This window comes from Neomonachus schauinslandi, chromosome 4 (assembly GCF_002201575.2).
Source record: "Neomonachus schauinslandi chromosome 4, ASM220157v2, whole genome shotgun sequence".
Classification (NCBI taxonomy): domain Eukaryota; kingdom Metazoa; phylum Chordata; class Mammalia; order Carnivora; family Phocidae; genus Neomonachus; species Neomonachus schauinslandi.
The window spans coordinates 29,917,879-29,935,015 of NC_058406.1; the positions used below are offsets into that span (position 1 = coordinate 29,917,879).

General features: G+C 54.8%; 1 protein-coding gene across 2 annotated transcripts; it reads right to left on the minus strand.

The window, feature by feature from the left end:
* Nucleotides 1-2,658: 2,658 nt before the first annotated feature.
* On the minus strand, nucleotides 2,659-16,124 carry NT5C1A (5'-nucleotidase, cytosolic IA). Of its 2 annotated transcripts, XM_021683748.1 has the most exons (6): nucleotides 15,999-16,124; nucleotides 9,345-9,512; nucleotides 8,789-8,918; nucleotides 7,013-7,135; nucleotides 4,538-4,722; nucleotides 2,659-3,024 (listed from the first exon to the last, which is right to left on the minus strand). In XM_021683748.1, exons 1-6 carry the CDS (start codon nucleotides 16,122-16,124, stop codon nucleotides 2,659-2,661), a joined length of 1,098 nt encoding a protein of 365 aa, XP_021539423.1. The 2 variants fall into 2 exon arrangements, 1 of the variants encoding a protein (XP_021539423.1); XR_002479992.1 differs by lacking the exons at nucleotides 4,538-4,722; nucleotides 8,789-8,918; nucleotides 9,345-9,512; nucleotides 15,999-16,124 and having other exon boundaries at nucleotides 2,956-3,024; nucleotides 7,013-7,043.
* Nucleotides 16,125-17,137: the final 1,013 nt, after the last annotated feature.

A 17,137-nucleotide genomic window follows, 5' to 3' on the forward strand; every position in this document is an offset into this window, starting at 1 on the left:
CAGAACGTGTGTCTGGCCACGGCCTCCCCTACCCTCAGGATTCTGGCCTTTTACTCCAGCCACCAAAAGCTTTTTTCCAGGCCCGAGATGTTCATTTACGGTTTCAATAATAGAACCGGACCCTAGTGTCTCTCACTGCCCAGGGCTGTCTATCTCTATTACTGGTGGCTCAAGTGAAATCTACAGCTTTTACTGCACCTTATCTTTCTGCTTCCAGCATCATATTTTTCTGCGTCCTGATAGACCTGGAAGAATCAGGGCTGTTTATCACCAGGTCCTGGAGGCAGGACCTCTTGGTTCTCAGAATCCCTGGAATTTATCTTAATTAGGCGCCATCTGGTGCCTAATGTACATATCCATTCTGGTCACGCAGACTGGTATCATTCTATGAACCTCGACCGTGCCAGCTAAGCAGGCTGCTTATGGCTTTGGCTGGCTCTGTGAGCCCTAGAGGCTCATCCAAGGGAGTGATTCTGACTCGGGGAAGGACAGAGGGCCTTTCATGGCTCACCCAAGATCAAAGATGACTTTCACTCTCACTTTCTTTCCTAGAGGCTGTTCTTACCTCTGCCAGTATCTCTGGCCAGGCTTGGAGCAGAGTGAAGAACTCAAAACCAGGCCCCCTGCCCTGAGGCCTCCTCTCTCGGCCAGAAGTATCCTGGCTGTGGATGGAAAGACCTGTACAAAGACATCATCATCATATGCCCCTCCCGTGATAAGGCCATCAGTGGTGGGATCTGCCCCAGAAACTCTTCATGGCCTTGACCTTCCTCCCAGGCCCAGCTTCCACACAGAGAGTGAAAACCCAGCCCGACACTCCTCTTCTGGCCCTAACTGTTGCTCATTTTGCGAACCACCTCCGTCTCCTCACTTTTTCCTCCTTTCTGCAGCTACTATCCTGCCCTACACTGCCCAGAACTTGGCCCCACTCAGATCCTGTGCTGAGTCCTCAAAATGACAAAGGTTATTCCCCAGGTAGCCCTTCACCTCTTTTTCCCACCCTCACCAGCGGTCCAGCTCTCCTGCACACACCTCCAGGCTCCTGCTCCCTATGATGGTACCTTTGGCTTTCTTCACAAAGTGCTTGCTTACAGCTGGGATGCCCCGGGAGCCGGGCAATCAGTCGCCCTCACAGATGGCTGCTCACCCTTTCTGAGTCTTCCTGAGGGACCAGCCATCAGTGTCCCCACCCTCCCTTCATAGAGAGAGCCAGGCTCGTTAGCAAAAGAGGAAGCTGACTCACCAAAGAGTGAGAGCTCTCCCCTAGAAGTGCTGACAAAGGGGCTGCAGAGGCTCCTGCAAGGTGGAGGATTCACTGGTGCGCTGCTGGGGGAGGTCTCCTCATTCTGGAGTCCCTTGCGCAGCATCCCGGGACACAGAGCTCAGTCCTTCCACTCAAAGTCCCACAGCTGGAGAATCTTGCTAGTGCACCTTTCAGCTCCTTCCTGTCTAATGGGTCACTGCCTCAGACCAGACTTTCCCACGTCACCTTGGGCAGACCTTCCCTTGGGTGCAAGCAGGACGCCCTCCCACTTGAGCCACTGAGCTTTCTTCCCCTGCATTTGGGCCCACAACAGTGAACCCCAACCCTCTCCCTCTTCCCCGCTGGTAAAGCCGCTTGGCAGCACGGCAGAATGCAGTAACTGAAGGACTGAGGGCTGACGTGAGGGGGTTGGCAGGCAGAACAACTGAACTTTGGCTAAAAGCAAAAGCAAAGGAAGCCCTGAGCAGGCGGTCCCGAAAGCTCTTCCCCGGGAAGAGCCTGCAGTGCCCCCTGCTGGCGGAAGGAGAGTTTGCGTGTAGGTTAAATTCACCCCTCTCTCCTTCCAAAAACCGTGCCCCCTGGCAGCTGACCCCTGATGGGTGACTCACAGTAGAGGCTCACGGGAAGCGGACAGGTCCTCTTGTCCAGTGGCTTCCAAACGTGCAGAATTAGAGGTAGGGTTCTGCAGACGATTGTGCATTTTGCCCATTTGACAAAGGCCTCCGAGCTGAGGAGCCCGTGGGGGCTGAGTTACGCGCTATGTGCTGCTGAGCAAGCCGCGGACCCCAGCGTGGGTCTGGGTCAGCCCAGAGCAAGGGCCATCTTTTTGAAATTCATTCTCGAAGTGCTCTGCTCTAACTGCACAAAGATACCATATGGTCTAGCAGCAGCCCCGGGCAGGGCGATCTTATTAAACCACGCTTCTGCAGCTCCAGGAGAGTTTGGAAGCCACCTACAAGACGCCGGAACTGAGGCCCCTGAAAGGGAGGGACTTACCCAAAGTCATCAGTTCATGCCAGGACAGAGCTCAGAAGCCGGATGCCTTCTCTAGCAAAGCCACGGTCTCTGCACCACACTGAGCTAGTCTTCATCCCAGGCCCCCTTGGAGGCAGCCTGGCCCCTCTGACACTGTCAGCCTCGTTCCCATCGACCACCCCCACCCCGAAACCCAGCTACTCTGCAGTCTTACTCTCCTAGCCGGGGTCGTGGCACAGTGTTTGCCCAAAAGGAGGGCTGGTGAGGATGCCGGCTCGGTCTGCATCACTCCCTGCAAGTACCTCACTCGTGGGGATGAGGGCAGACGTGCAGAAGGACAGAGCGGTGAGGAACTAGAAGGGTCCACTGGACGACGTGGTGGAGTACGGACAGGGAGCTGTGCCTGTCTCGGGCCTCAGCTACTGTGCGCCTGGGGCCTGCTTCATAGGCGCAGTTTGCTGGGGCGTCTGTGCCACACCGTAAGGCACATGGGCGGCCACTGTGCCCATCTCCTGCGCCCCGGCCACATGGAACATCTGGTCATCGAAGAAGATGTGTGGGCGGATCTTCTCAAGGAGGGGGCCCTTGGGCGCTCCTGCAAGGAACAAGGCCTCATCCGTCTCCAGGCCCCAGCTGCGCAGGGTCTTGAGAGCCCGGGCCCCCGAACTGGCTGCGCTGCGTGCTGTCACCAAGTAGGTGCGGATTGGACACTCCAGCCGCAGGCCCTTGGAGTAGAACTTCTTCTGCAGCCTACCCAGTGCCTCCAGAAAGCCCTTCAAGGGGCCCTAGGAGAAGGCATGGGAACACGGTGAACACCTCTGTCTCCCAAACATTCACCCCCTCTCCAGCGGGGCTCCTCCCCAAAGCACCAGTGTTTTGCTATTTGGGCTGGGGAAGCTTTTCGAGACCCCTCAATCTCCCAGCTCTGCTACACCTGCTGGGGCCGCCGTGTGCATCAGTGGGGCTGAGGTACCTCTGTCGGTCTGGGCATCCATACTGCTGTGACTGGGGGTGTCTGGCTCAGAATAACCAGACCAGGGCAACTGCTGCTATGTATGTCCATCCACGTGCCCTCCAGGTACGTGGGTGTCCGCTGTGTAGCTGTGTACCTGTGGCCCTCTGTGCCATGTCAGCAGGGGGGTATTTCAGTAACCATGGCACAGGCCCCCTCCAATCAGAATGGACTCCAGCTGCAAACAACTGGGCCAGACCGACCAAAGGGTACCTGCCCATTGGGCACAGGTGGCTCAGGGTGTTATGCACCAGCTCTCTAGGGTCAGGGGAAAGATTTACTCTCTCCCATGCCTAGAACGACAAGGCTGAATGAGGCTGTGCGAATAAAGAACCAGATGCTGATGAAGAAGAAAACTGCATCAGTGGCTGGACATGAGGGCAGGTGGGCTTCTAATCTTAGAGACCCCTCCCTGACAGGGTGACCTGGAGCAAGGGGTGGTCTCCTGGGCCTCTGTCTGCCAGTTAGTGGTAAAACTGGTCCTGCCCTGGGTTTCCAGCGATTTCAGGGGAACTCCACAAGAACGAAGTCAGATGAATATCTGGGAGCCACAACTCAAGCCTGCTGAGCTCTTGGGGAAAGAAGTTCAGGATTACTGCACACCCAGGTTTTGGTTAAAAGCACAAAGAGGAGCTCCAGAAGTCTGTGGATCCCAACACCTCCAACCCCAGGGAATTTTCTCAAAGCTCCAGGGCATAGTCTACTCTCAGGGAGACTCCAGGCAGTGGGAGGATTGCTGAGCCTCCCGCCCAAGGGACAGATGGCAGGAGGTGCGAGGGCTGGTGTGGCCTCGCAGGCGGGTTGCTCCAGACTCCACCCCCACCTGGGTCTCCCTGCCCTCTGAGGAGCTGCCCAGCTTTTCCTCTCCTCCAGTGAGGGAAGCAGGGGCTTCTTGAGGACCTGGGAGACTACTCAGAGGGGTGGGTGAATCTCCGAGAGGGGATGGGGATTCCAGAGAGAAGACGGCGGCTTTGGAGACAGAGTGAGGCCTTCAGAAAGGGGAAGGAACCTTCAGCGGGCAGGGGAGCTTAGAGAGAGAACGGGGGCTTCAAGGGTGGGGGATAGGACTGCAGTGAGGGAGATGAGGTTCAACGAGGCGTAGAAGCTCACTGAGGGGGCCCCAGGGGTCAGGTGAGAGGGATGAGGGCTGGAGGCCTGGTGAGGGGACCTGGCTGGATTCTGGGCTGAGCTTGGGGTTTTGGTTCTGGGCTTGAAGTTCCAGCCCAGGGCAAGTTCTGGGGACCCGCCTCGCTCCTCTCAGGGGTTCTGGGGAGTGTGTGCAGCACCTGGGCCAGAGGTTTGTTCTCGTGGGCCTTCTCATGCTCAAAGAACCTGTCCAGCCCGTGGGCCTTGACGATGCGCTCCGACTCATCCGAGAAGAGCACAGCATCCCCATCGAAGGCCACGCGCAGCTGGTTCTGGGATACAGCCACGTCCCTGCTGGGGCTGAAGATGGTGGCGGCTGCGATCCCTGGGCAGAGAGAGGCAAGTGTTGTCTGCCTTCATCTAGGTAACAGGGGCCCCTGACACCTGCGTCAACTGCCTGGGGCCAAGAGAAGGCCATCTCGGGCTAGCCTTGTCCCACCAGCCTCACCCAGGACACGGGGCAAGGCTAATGAGGGCTCATATTCAGAATATTTAAAAACTGGTCAATAAGAATGGACAGAGGCTTTTGCTCTGAGTAGGGCTCTGAGGGCCCTGGCCCATATCAGGGTTTCCCTTTAGTTCCTGCCTTGTGGGAAGGTCTAGGGGAGCCCCAGGAAAGAGGGGTCACTCAGAGGACTCAGGAAAGCAGCTGTTTAGCAATCAGTATGGAGAAATTTCAATTCCTTAACATCCAGGAAGGTCGTGCTGGTATGAACCAGCTGAATGTCAATCCTGACTGGAAGGAAGGGTCCCCCAGGCCACTGCTGTCCTCCTAGGAGATCTTCACAGGCACCTGATGTAGATCTACGGTGGGGCTAGGAAGGAGCCCCAACCCTGGCTTGGCCTCAGTTACTCTCTACTGTTGATTCTAGCAAGTAATCAACACCTTCTCTGGACCAAAGTAAAATTAAGGGTGTTTGAGTTCTGTCTGGAGCTGAGATCCCAGGCTGAGGTCTATGGGCACCCCCACGTGCTGTCTCAATGGCACCCGGTATGCCCCACTCAGGGTTCCTTGAGGCAACGTGGGTGACCATCAAGGGCAGTACCAATGCCATCTGACTGTGTACAGAGACTCTCTGCAACCCTGGGCTTCTCCAGGAGTCAAGGATGCCTCTGGGAGCCCAGGCCCCAGATTGGAGCCGCACTGGACAGCAGAGAGCCAGTGCTAGGAGGCTGGAGGCCTGCAGGTCTGTTCTCTACTGGTCATCTCCCCAAAGGCTGCTTCAGCCCTGCTCTTGGGACTCCAGGCTCACAAGGGCTGGGCTAGGGCAGAACTCTGGGAGGAGAGAGCAGTGCCAAGCTCCCAGCAACTTTGGCAGCCTGATGATGCTCTAAGTAGGACCAGGCCCTGGGCATCAAGCCGGGCACCTTCTCAGCGCCTGCAACACTGGAGCCAAGATGAACTAGGACCACCCAACTCTAGGCAGGGCCTCCCTCCTAACCATCCCCTGCTCACTAGCCTCAAATTACAGACATATAGAGGCACACATTCAGGTCAGTGCCAAGGCCCCAACCAGAGGGTGTGACATCTGCTTAGGGAAACTGCTCCTGGTTTCTGGTTAGAGAAAGCCTCTTGAAGCCCAAAGCAACTCAGAGTGAGGCACTGCGAGGCAAGAGGCCAGGCTTCTAGGCAGCAGACAGCATGAAAGAGGAGGAGAAAAGCGGATATCAAAAAAAAAAAAAAAAAAAAAAAAAAGTAGGGCTCCTGGGTGGCTCAGTTGGTTAAGCGTCTGTCTTTGGCTCAGGTCATGATCCCAGGGTCCTGGGATCGAGCCCTGCATCGGGCTCCCTGCTCATGGTGGGTGGGTGGGGGGGGAGTCTGTTTCTCCCTCTGCCCTCCCCCTGATCGTGCTCTCTCTCGCGCGGGCGTGTGCAAAAATAAATTTTAAAAAATCTTTTAAAAAAAAGTAGATATATTGCTGATTGATAGAAACCTGCCAGGAGTGTTCAGCCTGAGAAGCCCTCTCAGGCAGTGGGGCAGTCCTTCCTCCCCTGTGGGCCTGTTTTCTTCCATGAGCAATAGGGATACACACCATGTCAGGAAGACCAAGACTGTGAATACCACCCTAAACTGCCCCTTGACAGGGACCCATAGAGGGAGATTCTCTTCGTCAGGACTTGCGGCTGGGTCTCCTAACCTCACCTCAGCCCTGGCCAGGCCAGCTACTGCAATGCTAGCCATTTCCCGGACCTCAGTGCTCAGGATGAACTAGATATTGACCTTCCACCCCACTGACCCAGACGGGGACAGAGGCTGCTTATGGTCACACAGGCATCAGAACTACGGACCTGGAGGATTCTTAGAAGGGAGTAGCCTTCTGGGCTGTAAGGAGGGTTTCCATGGGAAGAGAAGGCTGGGGGATGCTGATGAGTAAAAGCATCCTTACCATGGCAGGCGGGAGGTGGGAGAGTGGACTAGAAAGGCAATCAGTGGAATAAGTGGGCCTTATTCTCAGAGTTTACAGGACAGGTCATAGGGATGAAGGAAGGTACGCCCTTTCCAATTACCACGGTAACCCCTAGCACCTGCTCAGAGCTTTAGGGAGAGCCCCCCCCACCAACCTCTGGAACTCCTTTGTCAGACTCCCCATATTCTCCCTCCCAGTATGACGCACCTTCATCAATGGCTTCCCGCACTTTTTCCGCATCAGCTGACAAGTAGAGGTTGGTGTGATAGGCCTTGAGGTAGCAGATGGGGCTGTTCCCACCTGTCATGCAGAACCGCTCAATGAACAGGTCTGGGAAGGAGGTAGAGAGTACCCAGGTGATGCCTGAGTCAACCCTCAGAGCCTCAGAGTGGTCCCTCCGCGTCCGGTGGGCGCCATCTTGGTTCTGAGTGGTGATGGGGCAGCAGAGGGATTCTCTGAGGGATTTTAGGCCACTCTTCCCCTCTCTGTGCCCCTCCATCCTTCATCCATGAAATATGGATGATGGACCAGGAGTGACCACCTGGCCCAGGGGAAAAGCCTCTCGTCAGGTAATCCCAGTACTACGAAAGGTGGGTCTCCAGGCAAAGCCTGGCCCTCCTGGGCATAGCTGATTGGATAGGGGCAGACACCTGACCCAAGCTGGGCCAATCAGATCCTCTCCCAGCCTGGGCTGATAGTCACCTAGTACGCCTGCGCGCACAGCGTGGGGAAGCTGTGCTGGTTGGTAAATTGGTGCTCCCCTGAGCCCACTGAGTTACGCCATCACTGCCTCAGCCCCTCATGCGGGACAATCTCTGGAGGTCCGTGCTCCAGTACTGTGGATGGTGTCTCCTGATTACTCCGTGCCTGTGTCCTAAGGTAGTTAAATATTTTGAACATCATCCTGCTCCCAGCAATTTGAAATTAGGATTACAAAAAGGCCACCGAACTCTGTTGGTTGCTTAAAACAAGAATTTGTAAACGTATACATTTTGGCCATATTCAGGAAAAGCAGAGAAACCTAGTTTGGAGAGAGAGATGTGGGTGGGGGGGATGGAAACAGACTTGCTGAGAGAAGCAGAAATAAGGGCTCACGTGGCCGGGAGAGAAAAAGCCCAGGAGAGATTTCCAGTACTTGGATTCAGGCTGTTATGCGTTCACTTTTACTTCCTGCCCTGTGGTTCTAAGAGACACCCCTTTAACCTAATAAGAAATTACCGTTTTCTCGGGGCGCCTGGGTGGCTCAGTCGTTAAGCGTCTGCCTTCGGCTCAGGTCATGATCCCAGGGTCCTGGGATCGAGCCCCGAATCGAGCTCCCTGCTCCATGGGCAGCCTAGCCTGCTTCTCCCTCTCCCACTCCCCCTGCTTGTGATCCCTCTTCTCGCTGTGTCTCTCTCTGTCAAATAAATAAATAAAATCTTAAAAAAAAAAAAAAAAGAAATTACTGTTTTCTCTTCAGCTTAAGCTAGCTCTGGAGGGCCTATTACTTTCAATCAAGAGTTTGGACTAAGACACAAAGTCCCTTCACTCTGAAAACTGCACCTGCTTCTCCTAGCAGCCTTGTGAGGCCCGTGAGCCCCATTGCCGAGAGAGAAACTGAGGCACGGAGGCAGCAGGTGCCCTGCCCAATACATAGGCAGCGGGGCCTATGCAGTGGTTTGCTGGAGCTGGCTTGTATCAGCTTGCAAGAGCTGAACATTAAACATTCAGGGATTTTTTTTGAGCCAGTTAGATTGTTCAACTGTCGATAACTTGAAATCAGCCATGGAGGGATATTCACACCCTAAGATGACAATGCTACAATCAGAGTTTTTGTTTTTTCCCTTCTGGTTTGTTTTGTTTTCTTAAGGAACCAGCTGACCAGCGTACCTCTGGGCTTCAGGTTCTAGTTGGTATTACCTACCCCCTGCAGAGATGTGACCCCGCCCCCGCAACCCCAAGCGTCTAGTAGGCGTGTCCCATGGCCAAGCCCCTGATGCTCACCGTAGTGGTTGATACTGTTGATCAGACGGACACCCACTTGAGCGTGGTTGTTGGTCACAAGGACGATGTCAAAGATGTCGTCACTATCGGGGTACAGCTCCCGCAGCCGCCTGTTCACAGCCTCCAGAGCCTGGATGGAAGAGGGGACCCTCCTGCTCAGACCCCCAGGGACTGACATCTGGAGTTGGTAGCCAGTGTTGGGGAGGAGTGAGCTGGGATCTAATGGGGGCAGAGAGGGATGGTCAGGGACTGGCCGGGGACGTGGACTGTCTCATCCTAACCTCAGCCATCGTGCTGGTTGATTGCTGCACAGGGGCGCCTCACCACAGAGTGAGTGGGGGCCAAAATCCAGGCCAGCTCCACTCACCAAGCTAGTGACCCGGAGTTGGGCTGCATTAACACTGAGGACAGGGAGGCTTCTTCCCACAATGGCTCTGTCCCCTTGCCAAGCTGTGTTCCTGCGGGCCGGCATCTGCCTAGAGGGGGCCCCCTTTCCTTATTCAAACACCCAGGAGTGCTTTTTCTAATTCCCACAAAGGCACTATATGGCACCCACCTTCACGAAGGGGAAGGCTGGCCCGGGACTGAAGGGCTCATTCTCATGTTCCAGCTGGTAGCGCACATACTCCTCCACGCCCTGCTCCGTGTAGATGCGCTGCTCCTCGTCCATGCGGAACAAGGCTCGGGAGGACACAGCAATGGTGACAGCATTCTGAGGCTTGGGCTGCAGAGGCGCAGGAGGAAGGCTGTTACTCACACTCCCTGAAGTAGGTCTCACGTGCCTGCCTCTCTGGCTGCCTTGGGCAGAGGCAGACCTGGGTCAGGACCCCCTCCGTGCAGGACCCAGCCAGGAACTGAGGGAGATGGTGGCTCCCTACCAAGGAGCACGATCTGGTGGAAGGACATCCCCTCAGGGAGTTTGCAATCTAGTTGGCCATCTGGACACAATGGAAAAATGAATACAGTGTATGTAGCCAGAGTATGACTGATGCTCAAGATGGTCTCCAGATGGTTTCCATTATAAAATGAGAGCTGCATGTTCCTTAGGAAGAAATGGTGCTCAGAAACATGGCAGTTATATAAGAAAATTTATCTCCAGCCCAGATCTTTCTCCTGAGATCCAGACTGATACATCTAATTGTCCCAGTTGACTAACAGACATTCAAACTCAACGTGCCCAAGGCTGAATTCCCACCACTCCCCGCACCTCCAAACCTGGTCTTCCACCCAGCTCCTCATCTCAGTGCTCAGCACCACATGGACTCAACACTGAGGCCAGAGCCCAGAAGTCAACCTCAACTCTTCCCCTGTCCTCAACTCCCCTCCCTACATCCATCCATCCATCAATCAATCAATCACCAAAACCTGCCAACTCTATAGAATCCACTTCTTTGTGCCTTCCCTGCCAAAATCCAGTCCATCACCATCTCCCACCTCAGGTCATCCAATTTGTTGTTAGGGGATGTTTCTCAAGTTCACATCTGATGATGCTCCTCTCCCTTTCAGTGGTACCCACTCCTCTCAAACTCTGTTCCCCAGCCTTGAGTATGGAGTAAGAAGCTCTTGGAGACAGACGCCTACCTCTCCGCACTGTCACCTTTCTGCTATCCCACTTTGCTCAGTCTGACCTTTCTCATGTCTGAGCATACTTTCCTGTCTGTCCATGAGCCTTTGCACATGATGTGCCCACTGCCTGATCTGCTCTTTCCTTGGCTTTTCATCCAGCTAACTTCTCCCCAACCTGCAGGTCTCAAACTACGTGTCACCTGCAGGAAGCCTTCCCTCACTCCTAGTTATGGGCTTGCTACCTCTCCCATAGATTTCCTTTTTTAGTTAAATGTAGCACGGCCCTACTTGCTTATTTAACTATTTCTATTTCTAGACAGAGTTCTGGGGAGGAAGCAGGGACCAGGCTTAAGTTCTGAGGGAGCATAAGCCAGGACTATCTTGTTCATTTAGAGTATCTATAGTGCTTAAAATTGTGCCTAGCACATAGTAGGTGCTCAGTAAATTTGTAATGCTTCTGAACTCTCACATAATCTACTTCAGTGAGAAACAGTATTTGCTATGACGGATTTAACATGAACTGGAAACTCCAGGGCAGTACCCTAATCTGTTCAGATTGCTTGACACACAGTAGGTGCTCTGAGAATATTTTTTTGGTTGATGCAAATTTTACAAACACCTACTGGTTCTTTGTGCCAGGTCCCTGGGCTCTGCCTGGGAGTGGTCCTGGTAGGGACTTGGCTCCTGCCCTCAGAGTCACACGCTGATAGGGAAGAAAGGCAGGTAAACAGAGACACAAAAGGGGCTGACATGAGTAATAGGACGCAGGTGAAAGCAGAGTCTTGATGACAGGGGCTCAGAGTAGGTTGTCATAGGAGAGGAGGCGTTTGCGTGCAGCCCGGAAGGAGTCAGGTGAAGGAAGGCATAAGGAGGTGAGCAAGTACGCAGTGTATTCACAAAGGTGAGCAGAGCCCAGGGCAGGGGGTGTGGGTGTCGATGAGCCCAGAAGAGTGGGCAGGAGCTAGGAGGCCTTCCCCAGGGCCCAGGAGGGCCTCAGAATCCTTCACCACCTGGGAATAGGGAGAGGGCGTGCCACCACGGACAGCAGCTGGACCCTTTAGAATCCCTGGGGAGGATCAGAATGTGGGGGTGATTCCCACTTTGCAGATGAGGAAACAGAGGCTCAAGATGGGGGCAAGAATATTTTTTTGGTTGATGCAAGTTTTACAAACACCTACTGGTTCTTTGTGCCAGGTCTCTGGGCTCTGCCTGGGAGTGGTCCTGGTAGGGACTTGGATCTCAAATGGATCTGGATGCATTTTTTACAAATGCATAAATGGATCTCAAATTCTGGCCTGCTCCTGAGAGCACTGCGGGCCACGTACTCAACCCCACTGCTTCTCTCTGGAATCAAGCCTGGGACCCAATCAGTGGACAACATTGAGTGATTACCACGTGACAGGCACTGTGCTGGGGACATGGCAGGAAACAATAGAGACACAATCCCCACCCCTGTGGAGCTTATGATCTATCCCTAAGACAGAGATTTGTGCCATCCTTTAGAAGAGCATTATCCAGTAGAACTTTCTGTGATAACAGATACATTCAGTCACTTGAAATGTACTTAGTGAGACTGAGGAACTGGATTTTTAATTGTATTTAATTTCAATCAATTTAAATTTAAGTAGCTATGAATGGCTAGTGGCTAATGAAGCTTTAAACCTCAAAGTAGTAAATGGAAGACCAAAGAGTTCCCCAAGCACCTGCCCTCAGCCTCAGTTTGCATTTGACTTTTACCCCAACAAAGATGGTATATCTGGCCAGCAGGGTCAGGGAAAGGCAATGGCGAGCAGGACAGGTGCCTCTTCTCTGGGGCTCAACCCAAGTACTGTCCCAGTTGCCAGCCACCCCTGTTCGTGTGATCACGGGTTGGGTACCTCCCAACCCCCTCGGCAACTGTGAGCTTTCAAGGAAAGAATGTAAAGTAAAAGCGAAGGGGTGATAGAGGGCTGGCCAGGGATGGTAAGGGTGGGTAGGGTTGGGGGAGTGGGGAGACCACTCTCATAAACACAGGAAGCCTGCTGGGTTTACTGCCCCAGGGACAGGCCCATCACCCCTTCAAGGACAGAGCCAGCTGCCCTCCTGGCCCCTTCAGGCAGGTTCCCAAGCCAGCCACTCCAGCCCAGGCAGCAGGCCAATGTCTCGCTCTTCACTTGCTGTCCCACAGTCCCTGCCAGACTTCTGCATTCTGGGTCCCCTCTGGTTGAGTTACTCAGACCCCATCCCATCCCACCTCTGGCCATCACAAGAAAGATATCCCAGCTGTCTTGGCCCCAGGAGTCTCCACTTCCTTCTTTTCCAAATGGGCAAGTAGACTCAGAGAGGGACAGAGTATTACTCTAGGTCACACAGCAAAGTCAAGAAGATCCAGGTAGGTAAGATCCCAAGTCTCTGGCCTCTAACCTGACCTCTGTCCACACAGCGGCACCCCCCCCCCCCATATGCCTTTCCTTGATAGCTTCCAGATGACCCCCAACCCCTTCTATTTCAGCCACTTCCTTGGGACACTTGCCCCATGCAGCCCTCACCTTCTGGATTTGGGAGAAATGGTGAGGGAAACCATGCCCCCAGACTGAGGTTTCTAAGGGCAGGGCTCTCTTTCTCCTCAGAATGGAGGTCCCCAGGACAGGACCCTCTGCCGGCTCTTCTTGCTCTGACTCTGCACCAGGAGGGGAGGGTCTTAGGGCCCAGAGGGCATGAACTGCTGTGAGAGATACAGAAAGAGTGGCCTTTCCAGGCTCGCTCAGAGCTGAAGGGACAGGCAAAGGGCTGGCCAGAGCTGGAGAGAAGCCAAGCACTTGGAGACGCCCCTGGACCTAGTTGCAGAGGGAGACCACCCTTCATGTGTTGTTTGGCATACCCAAGAACAAACAGTTCCTCCAGAACACAGAAAGAAGTCCCAATTCCAGACTGGGAATTGGGTCAGGGAGACCCTTGTCCTAGGACGGGGACTCAGCCTGGGAACAATGGGCTCCAGGGAGCCAGGGTCCTGCCAGTTCTCTGCCTTCCACTGGTGCTGGGGGGCAGGTGGGGGGATAATGGAGGAGAGCCAGCCCTGCCTAGCCTGCCTGAGGAGCTCTCATTTAGACTGCCATGATTCTGCCTGTTGGGCCCAAGAGAGGAACACAGCCAAAAGCTGTTATTTGTAAATAGTCTTACTGGGGGAAGAACTGCTGGAGGAGAGTGGGACAAGGTAGGTCTGGACTGAGGAGTCCTCTGACCTCGTGAGGTGAGGGGCTCCTATGGGCCTTCAGGGCTTAAATATTTCACTCAGGCTCCTGGGAATGAGACCACGCTCTGATGGGGCCCAGGAGGCCTAAAGCCCCCAAAATAGCCTGTGGGAGGAGGGGCTACTAGAGGAAGGAGAAGGGGCCAGGACCCTTGCATCCCAGAGGACCATGAGGTGTCAGGGGTCATGACTGACCACTAGGACTGAGCTCCCTGGCTCCATGGTACTTGAGGAGGAGACGTATTGGTGAGCTCCACTCACCACCCCAGCCCCAGTGTCCATCTCCTGGGCCATGGCCATGACATTAGTTAAGCTTCCTCCTTAGGCAGGGACCAGGGACCTCCTCACTGGTCTGCCTGCTGCCGGACTCACCATCTCCCATCCATCCCCCATGCAGCCCCAGAGTGATGGTGTTCAAATGAAATGGGACCAAGTTAATCCCCTGCTGGAAAATCCTGCTGAAAAATGGTTTTCATAGTTTTAAAAAAGTAGGTTGATGTTTTATTTCCATGAACTCCTGGGCCGAACCCCAGTATGTAAATCAGATATTACTATAGTTTATTAGTATAAATTTATTTTACTAGTTTACTTTTTGACTCAAATGTATTACATGTACATGATATATTTATTATAATGTCAACCAATGGCAACAGCACAAGGTGTGTAGGTGATAAATTTGAAACTAGGGGTTAGGCCGCCAGCGCAGACTTAAACTTCATCATCTAGTTAATTTGTTCCTGTGTTTGTTGGTTTGTGCACAGTAATGATAAAGTCCTGAGTCCCATCAACAAGTGGTTGCAAATGGCAAAAAATTTTTGTTTTGTGTTAAACTATAAGCCTCAAGATACTCAGCAACAATAATTGCCAGCAATCTCAAGATAAACTTCTAGTAAACAGTTCACAGGGAAAGCTTTATCCTGAGGTTTGCTTAAAAAACAAAACAAAACAAAAAAAACAACTAATCATCCTGCAGCATAAATTAATCTATTGGTGGTATTGAAGGTGCTAAGATGGCCACATAACACATTTGAGTGAATTGAGGTTTTTATTACACATTTTTAATTGTTAAGAGGTAGTTGGAAGGAAAAAGAAAATAAATTGGATCCACATGTGTGCAGATCTCCAGAAACATGGGGCCCCAGTGGAACCTGGTTTTAAAACCCCTAACTCCACTGAATACCCAGGTTCCTGAGTATGGCATTCAAGGCCCTGGATGTGTCTCTGGCACCCCTCCCATGTATCTCCCAAAGATTCTGCATTCTCCCACTCAGTTTCAAAGACATCCCCAAGCCTTTTGCCCATCCTGTTTCCCCATCTGCCTGGGAAATACTGCCTACTCAGGCTTTAAGGTGAGCTCAAACGCCATGTGAGCAAAGCCTTCCTTAGTGGGCAGTCACTCACTCCTGTATACTCTCGAGACCATGTAGGGTCTTTCATCTGAGCACTAACCATGGCCAGGGTCTCCCTCAGTGCACCGTGAGCTCCTGAGGCAGGGACTCAGCCAAATTCATCTCTCAATCCGCACTGCTGAGCAGGGCCTAGAGATAATGCAGGGAATGACTGTTGACAGGGTGGGCCTCCTGGGGAAGGGCCCTTGGAGGGAAGCAGCAGGATGCTCTAAGGTCAGGGTGGGACTGCTTGGAGGATGCCTCTGGGTCAACCTCCCTTCAGTCCCCTTCCCAAGCTCCGAGATCTGGGAAGCAGGAATGAGCAAGGCCCAGGGCACAACCGGGACATCAGGAATCTGTCCGATGGGAAGAGAAGCTCTCTCCTCTGTGTGAGTGTCCCAAAGCTGAGACCACCCCGGGGGTCACGGGGATGTTGATGCCCGCTGCGAGGGGAGCAGAGCCCGCAGCTGTGGCGGAGCGTTGGGAGCCCTGAACGCAGGGCGAAGAAGATTCCAGCGCAGCTCCCTTCCCTTAGGACGCGGGCAGAGCAGTACCCGGAGCCCACAGCGCAGGACCGTGAGCCAGAGCCCGAACGCAGACGCTCGGGTCCGGAGCCCGATGCTCAGATGGCAGGGAGCAGAGCGCACAACGAGGAGCCGGGTTTCCAGCGTCAGGTTACCCGAGCCCGGGGCGCTTGGGCAGGCGCGGCTGACCCGCTATGCCAACAAGTGCTGCCCGCGCGCCCCTGGCTGCCGGCTCGCGGAGGAGCTGGGCCCTGAGGACAGCATGGGGGAGGGGGACTCCTGGCGTGGAACCCGAGCCCCAGGGGGCGGGGGGGGGGGGGAAGAAACACCGGCTCAGAGCTCCCAAAATAAACGCAAGCCGGTGCCAACGGGCAGGCACATTCTGGTGCTGAGGAGCTGCGTCCCCTCCCGGAGGGCTGCCACGGATCCCTCTCCAGGGGGCTTACGACCCTCCCTCGGTGACCCTTCCCCTGCCCTTCACCGCACCCAGGCCCTGCCGTTACCGATTTGGGTTTCTTCTTGGGCGTGAGGTTTTCGTAGAAAGTCTTGGTCTCCTCCCAGCACGGGGCCGCCGCGGTCTGTGCCCCCCGCCCGGGCTCGCGGGGCTCCCGGAGCTCCGCGGGTTCCATGATCCGCGGCCACCCTGCCGGCCGGAGCAGGCGGCGGCGGGGACGCGGCGCTGGCGGGGCTGCACTGCGGCGGGGAGGCGCGGCGCGGGCGTGAGAAGGGGGCGGGCCGCGGCGGGGAGTGTGCGCGCGCGAGCCGCCGCGGGGTGGCGGGGGCGGGGGTTTGTTAAACTCCCTCTCGGCTGCGGGCGGGCTGCTGATGTTGGATGTGTCCTGGGGGGCAGCTGAGTCCCCAAGTGAATGCCGGGATGGGGGGTGGTAACTAGCGAGGGTTTGGCCTCTCGGGCTCCCAGGAGCAGGGGCCCTGAAGCTGGGCTTGCGGGCTGCGGCGGATTCGGGATTTCAGGGATCGTGGTCTTCGCTGGTGCTCGAGGGCACGGAGAGAGGAGAGGCCTGACAACTTTTTTCCCAGGATGGTAATCCTCAAAGGAGAAAATGAAAAGCTAGCCTCCTTTCCGCCAAAAGCTAACCCGCCTTTTTGCCCTCTGGTGCCAGGACCCTGGGAATCCGATTGGCAGACCCTAGTCCGTTCTGCGGAGGGAGAGGTGGTGGTGGATGGACAGCTCCGTCCTCGAGCAGGACTCTGCTCCTAGTCGGGCGCACAACAGAGGGCCCAGCTGGGCAGCTATTCCCCCCCAAGGCGGAAGGACCTTTAAAGTCAGTGGCGAGACCAGGTCCCCTCAGCCTGGCCGGGGACCCATACCGGGGAGACACCCAGCACTGCGAACCCAGGTTCTTGCTGGCCCCTGGACTGCCAGTAGGGGGCTCGCGCTCACAGGTTCCATCTGCAGAACTAGGGGTGGTTATGAAGTGGCGAAGAGAGGAAGGGTAGAAAAGGAGCTTGGGAAACAAAGACTACTGGACCACCATCCTGGAGTTCCAGTGCACTGTCCCCTCTTGGTTCAGAGCCCGGGGTGCAGCCATTAATGTCACCTGTCCCAAGGTACAGGTCAGGAAGCAGACAAGGGGCATCTCTGTGTGAGCTTACACGTCTGCACAGATGGGTGGGAGCAGCG

What these genes read in the sequence shown, in the direction of transcription:
- NT5C1A (XM_021683748.1), bottom strand. Translation starts at nt 16,124, where the DNA reads ATGGAACCCGCGGAGCTCCGGGAGCCCCGCGAGCCCGGGCGGGGGGCA. An exon ending in CCAAGAAGAAACCCAAATCG is followed by an intron (nt 9,513 to 15,998) that starts GTAACGGCAGGG and finishes GCGCCTCTGCAG; the next exon opens with CCCAAGCCTCAGAATGCTGT. An exon ending in CAGCCTTCCCCTTCGTGAAG is followed by an intron (nt 8,919 to 9,344) that starts GTGGGTGCCATA and finishes TCTTCCATCCAG; the next exon opens with GCTCTGGAGGCTGTGAACAG.